The sequence below is a fragment of the Heptranchias perlo genome, chromosome 6, assembly GCF_035084215.1.
Source record: "Heptranchias perlo isolate sHepPer1 chromosome 6, sHepPer1.hap1, whole genome shotgun sequence".
Taxonomy (NCBI): domain Eukaryota; kingdom Metazoa; phylum Chordata; class Chondrichthyes; order Hexanchiformes; family Hexanchidae; genus Heptranchias; species Heptranchias perlo.
Genome location: NC_090330.1, coordinates 79,262,577 through 79,284,624, shown reverse-complemented (window position 1 = coordinate 79,284,624; position 22,048 = coordinate 79,262,577). Strand labels below are relative to the sequence as shown.

Sequence of the window (22,048 nt, the reverse complement as noted above, 5' to 3'; positions counted from 1 at the left end):
GGCTGAGAGACGTCGGCGATGTCCCCGGTTGCACCCTGGAAGGATGCGGAGGAGAGGTTGTTGAGGGCAGTGGTGACTTTGACAGCGACAGGTCAGAAGATGGTGCTCGGGCCAGCCAGGAGTAGCTTGGCATGAAGGAGGCTGCAGATGTCCACGACTACATGTCGAGTGACTCTGAGCCTCCGTGTGCACTGCTGCTCAGAGAGGTCCAGGAAGCTGAGCCTCGGTCTGTGGACCCTGAGGCAAGGGTAGTGCCCTCTGCGACGCATCTCTCTCTGCGGTTGCCCTCCCTCCTGCTGTGCTGGTGGATGTGTCACAGCACTGTGTTGTGGAGCTCCACGTGTCAGAGGTGGACGGCGTGGATGGCGAGGCTGGTGAGGCTGGTGATGCTGTTCGCCCTCCGAGGAGGTCATGACTGAAGCTACGACGGCCCCCATCCGGAAGATGTACATCTGAGGGGGTCCGCAAGGTAGGTACATGTGTCTGGACACCAGGGTAAGTGTGCAAGTTGGTGACTTTGATTGTCAGGAGGAGGGTGGTGGAGGCCAAACTTTGTCCCAAGTGACAGAGTGGCCACCTGCAATGAGTGAGGGTCTCCCCCCCCACCTGTCAAATAGACCTTTGCAGCTGCCACAGGCTGATGGCTGCAACAGGTCCATTTGAACTGGGAGTGTTTCCCCCATTGTGGGAAACAGTCCCAGTTTGCTCTAAAATCCCACCCCTCCGCACATAATCCCTTAATCAGGTCAGTTAATGACCTGAACAAGCCAAATAAATACCTTCAAGTGGCATCCCGCTGGCTTTAATTGCCTGCGGGATTCCCACCAGCGGGGGCTGTGTGCGCACGCTGGCGCGTCAGCGGGGAAACCGGAAGTGCGCTGGTTCGAGGCGCGCTCCGGTCCCGCTCCGGGATTTCCCGAATTTCGGGGCCCCCCCGCCAGGAACGCACCCGATAGCCGGTGCTAAAATGCTGCCCCTCATGTCAGATACCGAGAGCTCAATCTTGCAGAAAGCCTAGAAGGGTATAGAAAGTGCAGGGGTGAAATTAAAAAGGAAATTAGGAAAGCAAAGAGAGGACGTGAAAGAATACTGGCAAGTAAAATCAAGGAAAACCCAAAGATGTTTTATAAATACATAAAGAGTAAGAGGATAACTAAGGAAAGAGTAGGACCATTAGAGACCAAAAAGGTAACCTATGTGTGGAAGCGGATGATGTGGGTATGGTTCCTAATGAATACTTTGTGACTGTCTTCAGAAAAGAGGGGGACAAGGCAGACATTGGGCTCGATTTTGGGATCGTGTTTCCGGCGGGTTCCCAGCGGGGCGGCCCCGAAAATCCCGATATCCGGTCATATTGGCCAGAGGCTGCAGAAGACTGCTGAGCTGAATTCAAAGTGCTAACAAAGACACTGACCTTTTGAACTGAGGTGACCTGGAGTTCAGTCACTGGTCTGAACTGGCCAGAACCGGTTTGAATTCGTTCCGCTTCTTACAGAGACAAAGAAATGGTGTGCTACCTGAGCTCTTGGAACAGAGCCAATCAGGGGATGACATCGGTCACTCCAGCAACTCTGAGCCAACCAGAGAAGATAGCATCGTTCGAAAAGACAGACTTGGGGAATAAAAACTGAGGAATTGCTGGTTTGGTCCCAGTGTGTGTCTTTGTTTGTTTGTGAGCAAGAGAGAGAGAGAGAGTGTGTGTGTGTGTGTTTTTGTTGGTGTGTCTTTGTTTGTGAAGGAGACTCTGGGAGACTCTGGAAACTAACCCTCGTGGAAGTAGGAACCCTGCGTCAAGGACGTGGAGACGACGTCGGGAGTAAGAGGGAGAATTGCCTGGCCAGCAGCGTCTCTCCTTTCCGGGTAATATAATATCCTTTCTATTCTGGGACCACTCTGGGAGTGTCGTCGGGAAACCTAGTGGGTGTGCGTTTAAAGCCTGATACTCGGGGAGTATTAATAGAGAAACCTAGTGGGTGTGCATTTAAATCCTAGTTTGAGTATAAACCTGTATAACCTGCTGTAAACTACATGCCTATATCTAACTAGACGTATAAGTGGTATGTACATGATCTAATAACGTTAATAAAGCGAATTGAGAATTAAGAGAGAATTGACTCTTCCTCTGTGTACTAAGCTAAAACCGTTAACCGGTGACTTCCGGTCAACAGTCACGTGACCGGATTGCGACGAAATCCCGGCCACTTCCGGGTACCGCGCTGACGTGCGGGGCTGCGCGCGCAAGCCCCGCTGGTGGGAATCCCGCAGGCAATTAAAGCCAGCGGGGTTCCACTTGAGAGTACTTACCTTGCTCGTTGTGGTCAGTTAATGAGCTGAAGCAGCTGTCAAAAGAGGAAGTGTGGGATTTTCGGTTCAAGGCAGTGAGTTTCCCACACTGGGGGAAACAGTCCCTCCTCAACCAGGCGTGTTGCAGCCAGCAGCCTGTGGCAGGTGCCAAGGTGCGCTCCACGGGGGAGAGCCCTCACCCACGCAGGAGGCCACCGCGTCACATAGGGCAACCCCTGCCCTCCACCACCCCCCGCCAAGCCAGAGGACAGACCAACACGAAACCGCAGTCCCAGTCCGAGGAAACACCCACCTACCCTGCACAACCCCTCAGACCAACACCTGCCAGATGGGTGGTGCGTTGACATCGTCGGAGGACGAACAGCATGACCAGCCCCAGCAGCCTTGCAGTCCACGCCGTCCGCCTCGGAGACGTGGAGCCCCCCAACACGGTGCTGCGGCACACCCACTTGCACAGCAGGAGGGAGGGCAACCGCAGAGAGAGATGCGTTGCAGGAGGCACTACCCTCCGCACAGGGTGTACAGAGCGAGGCTCAGCTTCATGGACCTCTCCGAGGAGCAGTGCATACGTCGGCTCAGAGTCAATCGGCAGGTAGTCGCCGACATCTGCAGCCTCCTTAACGACGAGCTGCTCCCTGATGGACCAAGCAGCATCTTCTTACCTGTCGCCGTCAAAGTCACCACTGCCCTCAACTTCTTTGCATCCGGTTCCTTCCAGGGTGCCACCGGGGACATCACCGGGGTCTGTCAGTCCTCTGCACACAAGTGCATAAGGCAGGTCACCGATGGGTTGTTCCGCAGGGCCTCGCACTACATCAACTTCGCCATGGACGAGCGCAGCCAGATGGAGAGGGCGGTTGGATTCCATGCCATGGCCGGCTTCCCACGGGTGCAGGGTGTAATCGACTGCACCCACATCGCAATACGGGCACCTCCGCATGAGCCAGGGCTGTTCATCAACAGGAAGGGGTATCACTCCATGAACGCCCAGCTCATCTGTGACCACCGCCAGAGATTCCTACACGTGTGCGCCAGATACTCCGGCAGCTGCCACGATGCCTTCGTCCTCAGGGAGTCCGCCGTCCCGCCCATCCTGCAGGCACCCAACGCCGGCAACGGCTGGCTCCTCGGCGACAAGGGGTATCCCCTACACACGTGGCTCATGACACCTCTGAGGAACCCCATCACCGAGCCGGAGCGTCGGTACAATGACAGCCACACTGCTACCAGGTCTACAATTGAGCAGACCATAGGGCTTCTCAAGATGCGCTTCAGGTGCCTTGATCGTTCTGGGGGAGCACTCCAATACACACCATTCAGAGTGGGACGAATCATAGTTGTCTGCTGTGCCCTGCACAACATGGCCCAACAGAGAGGGGTGCCGCTGGAGGAGGCCCCATCCACACCCGCCACCCACATTGAGGAAGGCGAGGGCGAGGAGGTGGAGGAGGAGGAGGTGGAGGAGGAGGAGGCGGAGGAGGAGGACGCGCCAGAGGATAGTGTGACGAACCATGCGCCGAACCACGACTCACCGGGATGGTCAGGTATGCACTCATACGTCAACGGAGGTACTCATACGTCAACGGTTCTCCTAGAGTCAGACACTGCGAGGCGCTCGCATCTCCTCACCTGCACATGCGAGCGGCCATACCAGCCCCCTCCACTGAAGAGTGTTGCCAGTAATCCTGCACCCACAGCAGTGTGCCCAATGGGTGGCAGCAGGTGTTCGCCGTCATGATGGCCTCCACGGAACGCACCTATTGCACAGGCCGCGGAAGAATGGACGAGAGGTGGCAGGAGTGGTGAGAATAGAGTATTTAATATCTCCAATGTGACATTATATATAAAAAAAATGTACAAATTAATAGACACCCTGGTGTATTCCCTTTGTGATTATAAGGCCTTTGCATTTCTTTTCCGGGTACCCCTACGTGGTGCTACCCCTGTGGCTCCAGCAGAGGTAGTGGCAGGTTGCTCGTGTTCTCGCCTTGACCGGGTAGATGCTTTTGGCGGACGGCCCCTGGGTTTCGGTGCCCGTGAGGGCACCTCCACAGACTGCTCCTCCTGCACCGGGGCAGGGGCAGACTCGGCCACCTGGAGAGGAGGCACCATTCCGGGTACTGGTTGAGAGGTGGGCGACGGGTGGGACGTGGGGGTGCCTTGAGAAGCGTCCCCGCTTCCATGTCCCCGGTCACCATCATCCCTCTCTTGGCCTCGGCCCACATCACCCCTTCCACCCTGCTGGACGGCAGTTTGGATGGCATGTGTGAGGCCTTGCAAGGCCACCCCTAGTGTATCCGTCAGCCTGTTGATGGCGGCGGAATGTTGCTCACCCTGAATCCGTACAGACGTTGTCAGGGCCTGCAAGGACTCGATCTGGAGCTGTGCGTGACGCTCGAGGGAGGCCAGCCTGTCCTCCACCGCAGACAGTCCCACACCTACCCGCGACACTGTGTCGCCAGTACCCTCCTGTGCCTGCGCCACCAATGCCCGCATGCAGGAGTTGGACTCCTCCATCGCCTGCGCTATTGTGGACAATGCGCGCGGCACCTCTGCCAGTACCTCAGCAATTAGCTGGTGCCCCTCGACGACTCTCCTTTTCACTGGTGGCCCCCTGGGTTCAGCATCTGGGTCCGGCTGAGCAGAGCCTGGAGATGAGTGCTCCCTCCGTCGCGGACCCTCCGCGGCTGCCCCTGCCACCAGGGTCTGCTCATGCTCACTCATGCGCGGTGACTCACCAAGTGCTACCCCAACTAGTTGGCGAGGGGGACCCACTGAGGTGCGTGTCTCTGCGCTGGTGGATGGTTGGCTCTGATGTGACGATGCACCCTCAGAGACCGCCATGTCCTCTGAGGAATCGCCCTCCTCGAGCGCTTCACACAGACGGACCTGCAAGAGAACAGAGGGCACTTTGAGGCATGTGGACCAACTTGACAGTGCGCCTGATGGCAGGTGATGATACGGTCACTAGCGATCATGGGTGTTAAGTGTCAGCTTTCCCTTACCGGCTGTTTCGGCAGCGACACACTCGCCATCAGCCACCGATAGGCAATGTCGCGTGCGGGCAAGGTCGAGCGCCTCCACCTCGGCGTCGGTCAGCTCCACCACTTGCGGCGGGCCACCTCCGGTGCGTGCCCTTTCGCGATTGTTCTTGATTCTCTTCTCCTGTGAAGGCAAAACACAGATGGGTGCGTATTGCATCGTGAGACGCATCGAGCATCGGTGTGGTTGGGTTGAGCGTGGTGCAGATGGATGGGAGGATGCGTGGGCCACGTGCCCATCCCATTGCATGGGGATTGGGGTGTGTGGTAGTGTTCGGGTGGGGTCAGGGACGGTGGGTACTTGCGTGCACGGCGAGGATGGTGAATGAGTGGCTGTGAGGATTGCTGATGGAGCGCAGTGGTGGCTGTGCAGGAAGGGTTGTGATCTGTTTGGCGTGATGGTGGGGACGGGATGTGGGAGGGTGCGTTGGTGTACTCACCTTGCCAGACCTAGTCAGGTCATTGAAGCGCTTGCGGCACTGCTCCCAAGTCCTTGGGGTGTTGCCCCTGCTGCTCACCTCCGCCGCCACCTCTGCCCATGCCTTCCTGGTGGCGGCGGCAGGGAACTTGCGTCCATCTTCTGGGAAGAGCGTTTCCCTCCTCCTCCTCACGCCCTCCAGCATCAGCTGCAGTGCTAGGTCTGAAAAACGGGGCGCAGCCTTTCCCCTTGGCTGAGCCATCGTCTCAAACCTCTTGATTGCAGCAGGAGGGGCTTTGGGAGACTGCCCCTTTAAGTGGAGCTCCCACGTCGCGTCGACGGTACTGCGCATGCGCAGCCGGCCGGCACGCAGCTGGGGAGCGGAGAACCCGGAAGCAGGGCTTAATCGGTCCAATTATCCCGCGATCGCGTGGGGGACGCACACGATTAGCCGTCCGCGTTTTCGACGCTCCCGGAGGACCACCCGCTGGGAACCCGCAGGCCTGCTAAATTCGAGCCCATTGTATTTAAGGAGGAGGGGTGTGAAATATTGAATGGGATAAATATAGTAAGGGAGGAAATATTAAGGGGATTAGCATCTTTGAAAGTAGATAAATTGCCAGGCCCAGATGAAATGTATCCCAGGCTATTAAGAGAAGCAAAGCAGGAAACAGCAGAGGTTCTGACCATCATTATCCAATCCTCTCTGGCTACAGGCATGGTGCTGGAGGATTGGCGTTGTTTAAAAAGGGAGAAAGGGATAGACCGAGTAATTACGGGTCAGTCAGCCTCATCTTGGTGGTGGGTAAATAATTGGAAACAATTCTGAGGGATAGAAATATTAGAAATTATTGGGAGCAATTCTGACTAACTTGATTGAATTTTTTGAGGTGGTAACAAGAAGGGTTGATGAGGTTTAGTGCGTTTGATGTAGTCTACATGGGTTTTAGCAAGGTTTTTGACAAGGTCCCACATGGCAGACTGGTCAGAAAAGTAAAAGTACATCGGATCCAAGGGAAAGTGGCAAGTTGGTTGCAAAATTGGCTCAGTGGCTGGAAGCAAAGGGTAATGGTCAATGGGTGTTTTTGTGATTGAAAGGCTGTTTCCAGTGGGGTTCCGCAGGGCTCAGTACTAAGTCCCTTGCTTTTTGTGGTATATATCAATGATTTAGACTTAAATGTCGGGGGCATGATTAAGAAGTTTGCAGATGATACAAAAATCGGGATACTTTCCTTTATTAGCCGTGGCATAGACTGTAAGAGCAGGGAGGTTATGCTAGAACTGAATAAAACACTAGTCAGGCCACAGCAGAGGGAGTCTGTGGCCAGGGGGCATAGATTTAAAGTAATTGGTAAAAGGATTAGAAGGGAACTTAGGAGCAATTTTTTCACCAAGAGGGTGGTAGAGGTCTGCAACTCACTGCCTGAAAGGGTGGTAGAGGCAGAAACCCTCATCGAATTGAAAAGTACTTGGATATGCACTTGAAGGTTATGACCTACAAGGCTACGGACTAAGTGCTGGAAAGTGGGATTAGGCTGGATAGCTCTTTCTCAGCTGGCACATACATGGTGGGCTGAAAGGCCTCCTTCTGTGCCCTAAATTTCTATGTTTCTGTGATTCTATGATATGCGATAAGTGATATGTGCAAGTCAGGATGATGCAAGACTTGGAGGTGAATCACCAAATCATACAGTTATACAGTACAGAAGGAGCCCATCGTGCCTGTATCAGCTCTTTGAAAGAGCTATTCAATTAGTCCCATTCCCCTGCCCTTTCCCGATAGCTCTGCAAATTTTTACCCTTCAAGTATTTATCCAATTTCCTTTTGAAGGTTATTATTGAATCTGCTTCCACTACCCTTTCAGGCAGTGCATTCTAAGTTGGGAGGCTGTGAAAAATAGTCAATTCATCATATTTTGTTTTCAGGATGTACTCCCCCTGAAATCTTGCAATGCCATGTTATCTATTTCTGTGCACAACATGTACATTGCAAGTGTGCTTACTGCTGGAACAGTGATCATCCTACCATCTGCAATGTGATCAGTCCATCCTTATACCACCTGCTTGAAGTAAGGGAAGTTGGTGGGTCACCTAAGGAATGGTCCTCCTTAGTCTTGGAATGTAACTCAACCTCCAGATCCAATGGGAAGACAGAGAGGAATAAAACTAAACTGGGACAACATTCCTTTCAATATTTAGCATTAGAAAGTGGCCAATTTGGTCAGCTGGTGTTCTCCCCCTCCCCTGAGTGTATAGAATAGCCCTGTTCTTAACCATGCCTTTTCCTCATGACTGACGGATGCAACAGAGAGATAAACCTGAAATAAGGAAGCTTAATCAAAGTTACACCACTGAAGAAAGCTCAAGGTAGAAAGGGCAAGGGAGTCCTGTGTGTGGAAGTCGAACTATATGCAAACAGTGAGATAGCTCATACAATACTGTATATTGATAGATGAATTAATTGCACAAATAGAGATAAATGGGCTTGACCTAATAGCCATTACAGAGACATGCTTGCAAAGTGACCAAGGTTGGGAACTAAATACTCCAAGGTACATGACATTTAGAAAAGACAGGCAGAATGGAAAAGGAGGGGGTGTAGCCCTAATAATAAAGGATAACATAAGGACAGTGGTGAGAAAGGATCTTGGCTTGGAAGATCAGGAAATAGAATAAATATGGGTGGAAATTAGAAATAACAAGGGGCAGAAAACACTGGTGGGAGTAGTTTATAGTCCCCCTAAGAGTAGCAATACTGTTGGACAGAGTATTAATCATGCAATAATGGGCGCTTGTTACAAAGGAAATGCAGTCATCATGGGGGACTTTAATCTGCAGATAGACTGGGCAAATCAAATTGGCAAAGGTAGTTTGGAAGACGAGGTCATGGAATGTATTCGAGTCAGTTTCCTGGAGCAATATGTCATGGAACCAACCAGGGAACAGGCTATTTTAGATCTTGTATTATGTAATGAAATAGGGTTAATTAGTAATCTCACAGTAAAAGAACCTCTGGGGAAGAGTGATCATAATGTGATTGAATTTCACATTGAGTTTGAAAGTAACGTACTTAAGTTAGAAACTAGTCTTAAACTTAAATCAAGCCAATTACATAGGTATGAGAGGTGAGTTGTCAAAGGTAGATTGGGAAATTAAATTAAAGGGTTTGACAGTTGAAAAGCAATGGCAAACATTTAAAGAAATATTTCAATATTCTCAACAAGTATACGTTCCATTGAGAAATAAAAACTCCACGGGAAAAGTGATCCACCCATGGCTAACTAAAGAAGTTAAGGAGAGTATTAGATTGAAAGAAGAGGCCTATAATGTTGCCAAGAAGAGTAATAAGCCTGGGGATTGGGAAAGTTTTAGAAACCAACAAAGGACGACTGAAAAATTGAAAAAAAGGGAGAAAATAGAATGTGAAAGTAAACTAGCAAGAAATATAAAAACAGATTGTAAGAGCTTCTACAAGTAGCAAAAGTAAACATTGGTTCCTATGGGTTGAGACGAGAAATTATAATGGGGAATCAGGAAATGGTAGATGAGTTAAACAAATATTTTGCATCTGTCTTCACAGTAGAAGACACAAAAAGCATACCAAAAATAGTGGAGAACCAAGGGCTAAATGAGAGTGAGGATCTTAAAACAATTAATATCACTAGAGAAAAAGCACTGGACAAACTAAGAGGACTAAAAGCCAACAAATCCCCTGATGGCCTACATCCTAGGGTTCTAAAAGAGGTGGCTGCAGAGATAATGGATGCATTGATTATGATCTTCCAAAATTCTCTAGATTCTGGAACGGTCCCAGTGGACTGGACGGTAGCAGATGTTACCTTGCTATTCAAGAAGCGACGGAGAGAGAAAACGGGGAACTATAGGCCAGTTAGCCTGACATCAATCCGCAGGAAAATGCTGGAATTCATTATTAAGCAAGTGGTAACAGGGCTCTTAGAAAATCATAATATGATTAGGCAGAGTAAACATGGTTTTATGAAAGGGAAATTGTGTTTGACAAATTTATTAGAGTTTTTTAAGGATGTAACTGGAAGGGTAGATAAAGGGGAACCAGTGGATGTAGTATATTTGGTTTTTCAAAAGGCATTCGATAAGGTGCCACATAAAAGGTTGTTACACACAGTAAGGGCTCATGGGGTTGGGGGTAATATTTTGGCATGTTTAGAGGATGGGTTAAAAGACAGAAAACAGAGAGTGGGGATAAATGGGTCATTCTCAGGTTGGCAGGCTGTAATTAGTGGGGTGCTGTAATTGGGTCTCAGCTATTTACAATCTATATTAATGACTTAGATGAGGGGACTGAGTGTAATGTATCCAAGTTGACTGACAATAAAGCTCGGTGGGAAAGTAAGCTGTGAGGAGGACACAAAGAGTTTGCAAAGGGATATAGACAGATTAAGTGAGTGGGCAAGAAGGTGGCAGATAGAGTATAATGTGGGGAAATGTGAGGTTATTCACTTTGGTAGGAAGAATAGAAAAACAGAATATTTTTAAAATGGTGAGAAACTATTAAATGTTGGTGTTCAGAGAGACTTGGGTGTCCTCATACAAGAAACACAAAAAGTTAATATGCAGGTACAGCAGGCAATTAGGAAAGCAAATGGCTTTATTGCAAGGGGGTTGGAGTACAAGAGTAAGGAAGTCTTACTACTGTTGTACAGGGCTTTAGTGAGAACTCACCTGGAGTACTGCATACATTTTTGGTCTCCTTATCTAATGAAGGATATACTTGCCTTGGAGGCAGTGCAACAAAGGTTCGCAAGATTAATTCCTGGGATGAGAGGGTTATTCTATGAAGACAGGTTGAGTAGAATGGGCCTATAGTCTTTGGAGTTTAGAAGAATGAGAGGTGATCTCATTGAAACATATAAGATTATGAGGGAGCTTGACAGGGTAGATGCTAAGAGATTGTTTCCCCTGGCTAGAGAGTCTAGAACTAGGGGGCATTGTTGCAGGATAAGGGGTCGGCCATTCAAGACTGAGATGAGGAGGAATTTCTTCATGCAGAGGGTTGTGAATCTTTGGAATTCTCCACCCCAGAGGGCTATGGATGCTGGGTCACTGAATATATTCAAGGCTGGGATAGTTAGATTTTTGGACTCGAGGGGATTCAAGGGATATGGGGATCGGGCGGGAAAGTAGAGTTGAGGTTGAAGATCAGCCATGATCTGCTTGAATGATGAAGCAGACTCGAGGGGCCGTATGGCCTACTCTGGCTCCTATTTCTTATGTTTTTATATTTTTATGTCCTCAGTCATTCAAACTCTGCAGACAATCAAATTAGATCAAAGTAATTCAAATAATGGACAGGACAAATAAATGAACTAGTATTAAGATTGGTTTGGAGCACAGCAGCTGTAAACGGTTCCTCATGAGCTGCCATCAAGACTACAACACTTGGTTAAAGTATGAAAATTACATTATGTAACAAACTTGCCGACAGCAGTGTAAATTTTGAGTCAACTCGTGGCACTCAATCTCATATTGGAGAAATGGGTGTGGAAGTTAGCATGCTTGAATTTCCAGTCATTAAAATTAATGATCAGCAAATCAGGAAAACCACAAATTAGGTGTGCTAACCTTTGCACCTGAAACCTCGTGCTGGGAGCAGTCTCCAAAAATTTGCCCCATGCATGTGGACTCAAGATGTGGCTACAGCACAAATGAAATGTAAGCTGCACTTTTCTCCCAACAACTCCTGACCAATAAGGGAATAACAAAAGCAGAGACCTTTAGCTTTAGATACTGTTGGGGGAGATGGCTTATCAGGGGAAAGCAGCAAGAGCCACGTTCGGGGCACCACGGGTGGCTCTGCTGCACAGGAGGGGAGGAAGAAGAGTGGCAGGGCTATAGTGATAGGGGATTCGATTGTAAGGGGAACAGATAGGCATTTCTGCGGCCGCAAACATGACTCCAGGATGGTATGTTGCCTCCCTGGTGCTAGGGTCAAGGATGTCACGGAGTGGCTGCAGGGCATTCTGGAGGGGGATGGTGAACAGCCAGTAGTTGTGGTCCATATTGGTACCAACGACATAGGTAAAAAAAGGGATGGGGTCCTGAAAGGTGAATTTAAGGAGTTAGGAGATAAATTAAAAAGCAGGACTTCAAAGGTAGTGATCTCAGGATTACTACCGGTGCCACGTGCTAGTGAGTATAGGAACAGGAGAATAGACAGGATGAATGCGTGGCTGCAGGGATGGTGTAGGAGGGTGGGATTGAGATTCCTGGGACATTGGGACCGGTTCTGGGGAAGGTGGGACCTGGACAAGCGTGACGGGTTATACCCGAGCAGGACCGGGACCAATGTCCTCGCGGGGGTGTTTGCTAGTGCTGTTGGGGAAGGTTTAAACTAGAGTGGCAGGGGGATGGGAACCTGAGCGGGGAGTCAGAAGAGAATAAAGTTGAGAGCAGCAAGAGAGGGGAAGACCCAGGGGAAATCTACAATACAAATAGTACAAACAGTTGTTCAAGAACAAGTGAAAGGGAAAAGCGTAGAGCAGCGTAAAGAAAGTGCACTTTAGGCATGACGGACAAAATAAAAACTAGAAGGCGTAAGGCGATTAACCCAGCATCAAAGCTGTGGCAGAGGGTTGGGAACCTGAGCAGGGAGACAGAGGAAAGCGTGTCAGGAAGGGACAGAAGGTATGGAGTAAAAGGTAAAGTGCTAAAAAAGGAAAAAGCAGGAACTAAGTGTCACAAAACATAGTTGAAAGTTCTTTATCTGAATGCACGTAGCATTCGTAACAAAATGGACGAGTTAATGGCACAAATAACTACGTATGGGTATGATCTTGTGGCCATTACAGAAACATGGCTGCAGGGTGACAATGACTGGGAATTAAATATGCCAGGGTATTTAACAATCAGGAAGGACAGGCAGGAAGGAAGGGGAGGTGGGGTGGCTATGTTAATAAGGGAAGGAATCACTGTAATACAGAGAAAAGATATTGGGACAAAGGATCAAGATAATGAAACAGTTTGGGTAGAGATAAGGAATAATAAGGGGAAAAAAACACTCGTGGGCGTAGTATATAGGCCTCCTAATAGTTGCAACTCTGCTGGAAGAAGTATTAATCAGAAAATAGTCGGGGCATGTAATAAGGGAACAGTTATAATTATGGGGGATTTTAACTATCATATTAACTGGACAAATCAAATTGGGCAGGGCAGCCTTGAGGAAGAGTTTATTGAGTGTATTAGGGATGGATTTCTTGAGCAGTATGTAACTGATCCTACAAGGGGGCAAGCAACCTTGGACCTGGTCCTGTGTAATGAGCCAGGATTAATTAATAATGTCCAAGTTAAGGATCCCCTTGGAATGAGTGACCATAACATGGTTACATTCCATATCCAATTAGAGGGTGAGAAGGTTGGTTCTCAAACAAGCGTACTGAGCTTGAATAAAGGAGACTATGATGGTATGAGAGTGGAATTGATTAAAGTGGACTGGGAAACAGATTAAAGGGTAAGACGGTACATGAACAGTGGTGTTCATTTAAGGAGTTATTTTACAACTTTCAAAAAAAAAATATTCCACTGAGGAAAAAAGGGTGTAAAAGAAATGACAGCCATCCTTGGCTAAGTAAAGAAATTAAGGATAGTATCCGACTAAAAACAATGACATATAAGGTAGCCAAACTTAGTGGGAGGATAGAAGATTGGGAAGTCTTCAGAAGACAGCAAAAAGTAACTAAAGGATTGATTAAGAAAGGGAAGATAGATTATGAAAATAAATTAGCAAAAAATATAAAAGCAGATAGCAAGAGTTTCTACAGTTATATAAAGAGAAAAAGGGTGGCTAAGGCAAACGTAGGTCCTTTAGAGGATGAGACCGGGAAATTAATGGTGGGAAACATGGAGATGGCAAAAATGCTGAATAAATATTTTGTTTCAGTCTTTACGGTAGAGGACACTAAGAATATCCCAACACTGGACAAACAGGGGGCTCTAGGGGGGGAGGAGCTAAATACGATTAAAATCACTAAGGAATTGGTACTCAGTAAATTAATGGGACTCAAGGCGGATAAATCCCCTGGACCTGATGGCTTACATCCTGGGGTCTTGAGGGAAGTGGCAGTAGGGATTGTGGATGCTTTGGTAATAATTTTCCAAAATTCTCTGGACTCGGCAAAGGTCGCGGCAGATTGGAAAACTGCTAATGTAACACCCTTATTGAAAAAGGGTCGTAAGCAGAAGGCTGGAAATTATAGACCAGTTAGCCTAACATCTGTGGTGGGTAAAATTTTGGAGTTTATTATTAAGGAGACAGTAGCAGAACATTTGGATAAACATAATTTAATAGGACAAAGTCAGCATGGCTTTACGAAGGGGGAGTCATGTCTGACAAATTTGCTTGAGGACATAACGTACAGGGTGGATAAAGGGGAACCAGTGGACATAGTGTATTTAGACTTCCAGAAGGCATTCGACAAGGTGCCACATAAAAGATTATTGCTCAAGATAAAGAATCACTGGATTGGTGGTAATATTCTGGCATGGGTGGAGGATCGGTTATCTAACAGGAAGCAGAGAGTTGGGATAAATGGTTCATTCTCGGACTGGCAACCAGTAGCCAGTGGTGTTCCGCAGGGGTCGGTGCTGGGTCCCCAACTCTTTACAATCTATATTAACGGTTTGGAGGAGGGGACCGAGTGTAACATATCAAAGTTTGCAGATGATACAAAGATGGGAGGGGAAGTAGAGTGTGAGGAGGACATAAAAAACCTACAAGGGGATATAGACAGGCTGGGTGAGTGGGCGGAGATTTGGCAGATGCAATACAACATTGGAAAATGTGAGGTTATGCACTTTGGCAGGAAAAATCAGAGAGCAAGTTATTACCTTAATGGTGAGAAACTGGAAAGTACTGCAGTACAAAGGGATCTGGGGGTCCTCGTGCGAGAAAATCAAAAGGTTAGTATGCAGGTGCAGCAGGTGATCAAGAAGGCCAACGGAATGTTGGCTTTTATTGCTAGGGGGATAGAATATAAAAACAGGGAGGTATTGCTGCAGTTATATAAGGTATTGGTGAGACCGCATCTGGAATACTGCATACAGTTTTGGTCTCCATACTTAAGAAAAGACATACTTGCTCTGGAGGCAGTTCAAGAAGGTTCACTCGGTTAATCCCGGGGATGAGGGGGCAGACATATGAGGAGAGGTTGAGTAGATTGGGACTCTACTCATTGGAGTTCAGAAGAATGAGAGGCGATCTTATTGAAATATATAGGATTGTGAAGGGGCTTGATCGGGTGGATGCGGTAAAGATGTTCCCAAGGATGGGTGAAACTAGAACGAGGGGGCATAATCTTAGAATAAGGGGCTGCTCTTTCAAAACTGAGATGAGGAGAAACTTCTTCACTCAGAGGGTAGTAGGTCTGTGGAATTTGCTGCCCCAGGAAGCTGTGGAAGCGACATCATTAAATAAATTTTAAAAAGGAAAAGACAGTTTCCTAGAAGTAAAGGGAATTAGCGGTTGCGGGGACCGGGCAGGAAATTGGACATGAGTTTAGATTTGAGGTTAGGATCAGATCAGCCATTATCTTATTGAATGGCGGAGCAGGCTCGAGGGGCCGATTGGCCTAATCCTGCTCCAATTTCTTATGTTCTTATGTTCTTAATATAAATTGCTAACGTTTGTTCGTTGACATTTTTATTCCAGGCTTCGATACTAAAAGAACATATTGAGAAAGTGCTTTTTTATCTAAACCAAATGCCGAGGTTCTTTAAATGTCAACTGTATAAATTATCTGTGATGGAAGTGGCATGTAATGGCGGGTCAAACTTTGGCACCTTCACACTGTGGTTGCATGGTCACAATTACATGATCAAGTCAGACACTAGTTATATAAACCAAGGCTTATAGTCTTCACAGGAAAATGGATGACATCACAGAACACCATCACATAAGTTAAAATCCTGGAATCTCATATAATAAAAACGGAATTTGACTTACTTTGGGTAATTTTGCGATACTTTGCTGCTAGTGCGAAGCCTTGCCAGCAGCGAGTATGAGTCAAGGCTGCAGTGGTTTAGCCCCATCTCCAACCTGCGTTCACGTCTAGCAAGGCGAACACTGGCAGCAGAGCCGTACATAATTACCAGTCCATAGGAAACCAGTGAATTGGATTATAATTTAACTCATTTCCTGAGGGAAAGTAGGTTGGGCTTGTGACCTGCAATAGTTCACACTTATGTACACCAAGGGAAGCTCCAGTAGACCTATAAATTTGGAATTTAATCATTTTTCATGACCTCTTCCACATCATCTCAGCCACTGCTTCAACATCTTCTTAGAATCATAGAAAGGTTACAGCATGGAAGGAGGCCACTCAGTCTATCGAGTCCGGACCTGCTCTATGTAAGAGCAATCCAGCTAGTCCCATGCCCCCACCCTTTCCCCGTAGCCTTGCTAATTTTTTCCTTTCAAGTACTTATCCAGTTCCCTTTTGAAGGTCATGATTGAGTCTGCCTCTACCATCCTCTCGGGCAGTGCATTCCAGATCCTAATCACTCTCTGTGTAACAAAGTTTTTCCTCATGTCACCTTTGGTTCTTTTGCCAATCCCCTCAAATCTATGTCCTCTGGTTCTTGACCCTTCCGCCAATGGGAACAGTTTCTCTCCATCTACTCTGACTGGACCCTTCATGATTTTGAATACCTGTATCAAATCTCCTCGCAACTGTCTGTTCCAAGGAGAACAACCCTAGTTTCTCCAGTCTATCCACGTAACTAAATTCCCTCATCCCTGGAATCATTCTAGTAAATCTCTTCTGCACCCTCTCTAAGGCCTTCACATCTTTCCTGAAGTGCGGTGCCCAGAACTGGACACAATACTCCAGTTGTGGCCGAACCAGTGTTTTATAAAAGTTCATCATGACTTCCATACTTCCGTACTCTATGCCTCCATTTATAAAGCCCAGGAACCCGTATGCATTTTTAACCGCTTTCCCAACCTGCCCTGACACCTTCAACGATTTGTGCACATATACCCCCAGATCTCTCTTTTCCTGTACCCCTTTTAGAGTTGTGCCCTCTAGTTTATATTGCATCTCCTCGTTCTTCCTACCGAAATGTATCACATTGTAATTTTCTGCGTTAAATTTTATCTGCCACGTGTCCGTCCATGCCACCAGCCTGTCTATATCCTCTTGAAGTCTGTCACTCTCCTCCTCACTGTTTACTACCCTTCCAAGTTTTGTGTCTTCCATCCCTAAAGGGCAGCATTCTTTACAAAACATTTCCAAGGGCGCAGACCTAACTGTTCCAAGCAATAGACATCAAAAAATAACCAAACCTCCATTGAAAGCATCTCTCAGGAAAATGCTACTGTCCTAATCAACTTGTTAGTGTAGCTAATACTAAGAGGATCGCTGAATATTCACCTGGCACATGATTTATGGATTGAAGGTTTGGTGACCGTACAGGTGGTGAGTCATCGTCTGAGCTGGCAACTGTCTTGATTGCGTCATGGTATAGTGGTGTGGAACTAGGCATTGCAAACTTTGACATACGTGACATCATGATGGATAAGGGATTCTGGGAAAGGCTTGGCTCAAGGAGCACTGAATAAGGACTGTTGGATGGAAGACTTCCAGAAAGATTCATAGAACCCGACTGCCCCGAAACTGGAACACCTGGGGGTGGGGGGAAAAACACAATACAAAATGAGCATTGTAGTGATACTGAAACCTTCCAAAAACAGAGACTGCACATTTGGTTGTAATGGAACCTAGGAATATAGAATCATAGAATCATAGAATCATAGAAGTTACAACATGGAAACAGGCCCTTCGGCCCAACATGTCCATGTCGCCCAGTTTATACCACTAAGCTAGTCCCAATTGCCTGCACTTGGCCCATATCCCTCTATACCCATCTTACCCATGTAACTGTCCAAATGCTTTTTAAAAGACAAAATTGTACCCGCCTCTACTACTGCCTCTGGCAGCTCGTTCCAGACACTCACCACCCTTTGAGTGAAAAAATTGCCCCTCTGGGCCCTTTTGTATCTCTCCCCTCTCACCTTAAATCTATGTCCCCTCGTTATAGACTCCCCTACCTTTGGGAAAAGATTTTGACTATCTACCTTATCTATGCCCCTCATTATTTTATAGACTTCTATAAGATCACCCCTTAACCTCCTACTCTCCAGGGAAAAAAGTCCCAGTCTATCCAACCTCTCCCTATAAGTCAAACCATCAAGTCCCGGCAGCATCCTAGTAAATATTTTCTGCACTCTTTCTAGTTTAATATCCTTTCTATAATAGGGTGACCAGAACTGTACACAGTATTCCAAGTGTGGCCTTACTAATGTCTTGTACAACTTCAACAAGACATCCCAACTCAATGTTCTGACCAATGAAACCAAGCAGGCTGAATGCCTTCTTCACCACCTTATCCACCTGTGACTCCACTTTCAAGGAGCTATGAACCTGTACTCCTAGATCTCTTTGTTCTATAACTCTCCCCAACGGCCTACCATTAACGGTGTAGGTCCTGGCCCGATTCGATCGACCAAAATGCATCACCTCACATTTATCGAAAATAAACTCCATCTGCCATTCATCGGCCCACTGGCTCAATTTATCAAGATCCCGTTGCAATCCTAGATAACCTTCTTCACTGTCCACAATGCCACAAATCTTGGTGTCATCTGCAAACTTACTAACCATGCCTCCTAAATTCTCATCCAAATCATTAATATAAATAACAAATAACAGCGGACCCAGCACCGATCCCTGAGGCACACCGCTGGTCACAGGCCTCCAGTTTGAAAAACAACCCTCTACAACCACCCTCTGTCTTCTGTCCTCAAGCCAATTTTGTATCCAATTGGCTACCTCACCTTGGATCCCGTGAGATTTAACCTTATGTAACAACCTACCATGCGGTACCTTGTCAAAGGCTTTGCTGAAGTCCATGTAGACCACGTCTACTGCACAGCCCTCATCTATCTTCTTGGTTACCCCTTCAAAAAACTCAATCAAATTCGTGAGACATGATTTTCCTCTCACAAAACCATGCTGACTGTTCCTAATCAGTCCCTGCCTCTCCAAATGCCTGTAGATCCTGTCCCTCAGAATACCCTCTAACAACTTACCCACTACAGATGTCTGTAGTTCCCAGGCTTTTCCCTGCCGCCCTTCTTAAACAAAGGCACAACATTTGCTACCCTCCAATCTTCAGGCACCTCACCTGTAGCTGTCGATGATTCAAATATCTCTGCTAGGGGACCCGCAATTTCCTCCCTAACCTCCCATAACGTCCTGGGATATATTTCATCAGGTCCCGGAGATTTATCTACCTTGATGCGCGTTAAGACTTCCAGCACCTCCCTCTCTGTGTTATATACACTCCTCAAGACATCACTATTTATTTCCCCAAGTTCCCTAACATCCATGCCTTTCTCAACCGTAAATACCGATGTGAAATATTCATTCAGGATCTCACCCATCTCTTGTGGTTCCGCACATAGATGACCTTGTTGATCCTTAAGAGGCCCTACTCTCTCCCTAGTTACTCTTTTGCCCTTTATGTATTTGTAGAAGCTCTTTGGATTCTCCTTTGCCATATCAGCCAAAGCAATCTCATGTCCCCTTTTTGCCCTCCTTATTTCTCTCTTAACTCTACTCCGGCAATCTCTATACTCTTCAACGGATCCACTTGATCCCAGCTGCCTATGCATGTCATATGCCTCCTTCTTCTTTTTGACTAGGGCCTCAATCTCCCGAGTCATCCAAGGTTCCCTACTTCTACCAGCCTTGCCCTTCACTTTATAAGAAATGTGCTTACCCTGAACCCTGGTTAACACACTTTTGAAAGCCTCCCACTTACCAGACGTCCCTTTGCCTGCCAACAGACTCTCCCAACCAACTTCTGAAAGTTCCTGTCTAATACCATCAAAATTGGCCTTTTCCCAATTTAGAATTTTAACTTTTGGGCCAGACCTATCATTCTCCATAGCTATCTTAAAACTAATGGAATTATGATCACTGGTCCCAAAGTGATCCCTCACTAACACTTCTGTGGAATGTAGGAACTTCGAAAGGTTGTTGTCAAAGCAAGTCAAAGACTGCACTGTCTTTGTTCCATCTTCACATCACACACAAACTGTAAATGTATGTGTTGAATTTTTTGGGGTAAACTACAGGAAATTTAACTTGGCTGTTTTACAGGGCACATACTGGCTGGGATGTTACACTTATGTCAATGTGCCCTTTGTACTTCTGGTAAAATATACTCCTTGAGCTGCATAACTCACGGGATATAAAAAAATTAACTGCATCAAAAACTAGAACTAGGGGCCATAATCTTAGAATAAGGGGCTGCTCTTTCAAAACTGAGATGAGGAGAAACTTCTTCACTCAGAGGGTAGTAGTTCTGTGGAATTTGCTGCCCCAGGAAGCTGTGGAATCTACATCATTAAATAAATTTAAAACTGAAATCGACAGTTTCCTCGAAGTAAAGGGAATTAGGGGTTACGGGGAGCAGGCAGGAAATTGGACATGAAGCTGAGTTCGGATCGGTCAAGGCCCTGTGGTTGCGGAGCAGGCCCAGGGGCTGAGTGGCCGGGTCCTGCTCCTACTTCTTGTGTTCTTTAGATTTGAGGTTAGGATCAGATCAGCCATGATCTTATTGAATGGCGGAGCAGGCTCGAGGGGCCGATTGGCCTACTCCTGCTCCTATTTCTTATGTTCTTATGTTCTTATCAGGAGCAAACATAGCAAACACCATGGGGGTGATTTTAAACCCCAAGAACGGGTGGGTTGGGGGCGGCTGGGAGTTAAAAATAGTTGTTTTTTTGGGTTGCAAGCGCAAAATTTTCAGACTTTGCATTCCCAGTGGGAAGCTTGTACTTTTACGTGCCAATGTTAAACCTGGAAATAAAGCCGGGTTGCGGTCGCGACCCAAAAAACAACTATTTTCAACTCCCACCCTTCCCCAACCCACCCATTCGTGGGCTTTAAAATCACCCCCTATGGGTCAGATTTGCTGTGAGTGGCAAACGAATGGCACCAGCCGTTCATTGGACTTGCACTTGCTCATGGACTTTCTATGGGGTGTGCACTGCAATTTGCTGCCAGTCAAACATCCAAACAGCACAGTGCCCTGGTACCTGTGTGAACAGAGCAAGCAACTGTGTATCTCCTCAATCAATCAGATTGAAGAATCGTTAATGAGCAGCGCAGAGTCCGAACCAGGAAGTATAAATTAGAATAATGAATTCAATGTCAAATCAGGGAAAGAAAGTGACATAAAGAGAGGGAAAGAAAAATTGGAGAGAGAGCTAAGAGACAGAAAGAAAAAGTACAAAAAAATTGTTTAAATTTGGTGATTTGATTATTGTTGGTGATTTTTTTTTTAAATCACCAACAATAATCAAAAGCTAAAGGAATGAGACTTGTAAAAGTTAATTTTCAGTGCCAGAGAGGTTGTTTGGCAGTAATTAAGACTTACCGCATTGTTAAAAGGGTTACATAGAGTGGAATGGAAAAGCCCTAACTTTTTGTGGGGAGTTTCGTCCGTATCTACAACGTCATTCAATGCATTTGAATGTGGAGTCAGATGGCAAGATGCCGCAGCTTACGGACGGGCAGCGCATTTTGGACAGCAAGTTCCGGATTTTCGCATTTAACTCACATTGTGCGCTCGCAGGAAGTTGCTGTCCGATTTGCATATAAATAATGGTGAACGCCTTAGCCTCATCGTTATTTTCACAGCAAAATCCGGCCCATCATCTTTAGTGTTGAACATTTACAGTCAATAACTCACAGTAGTGCGATGCAGAATGTGATCTATACAACATTGGATTATATTCATAATATATTAGAACAACCTACCCGACTGTTTATTTTTGCGGTACATGAGGAAGTTTTCTCGATGTTTAAAAGTATCTCAGGATCTACAAAAGGTGGACAATCCTAAACCAGCAACTTCTAGTGTAGATTGTCTAACCACCCTAAGGATGTTGTGCCATTTCTCATGTGAACTCTCCATTTCCTATGCCTTTTGGTCATAGGAACATAGGAACAGGAGTGGGCCATTCAGCCCCTCATGCCTGCTCCGCCATTTGATAAGATCATGGCTGATCTAGGATCTAGCTCCATATACCTGCCTTTGGCCCATATCCCTTAATACCTTTGGTTGCCAAAAAGCTATCTATCTCACATTTAAATTTAGCAATTGAGCTAGTATCAATTGCCGTTTGTGGAAGACAGTTCCAAACTTCTACCACCCCTTGTGTGTAGAAATGTTTTCTAAT

General features: G+C 46.8%; 1 protein-coding gene across 1 annotated transcript in view; it reads right to left on the bottom strand.

Annotated features, from left to right (window-relative positions):
• The window catches only part of bcl9 (BCL9 transcription coactivator), a 253,735-nt gene that overhangs the window by 7,959 nt on the left and 223,728 nt on the right, over nt 1–22,048 (bottom strand). The window contains exon 9 of the mRNA XM_067986473.1: nt 17,169–17,420. Within this exon, the coding sequence (XP_067842574.1) occupies nt 17,169–17,420 (252 nt within the window). The remainder of the gene's footprint in view (nt 1–17,168; nt 17,421–22,048) is intronic.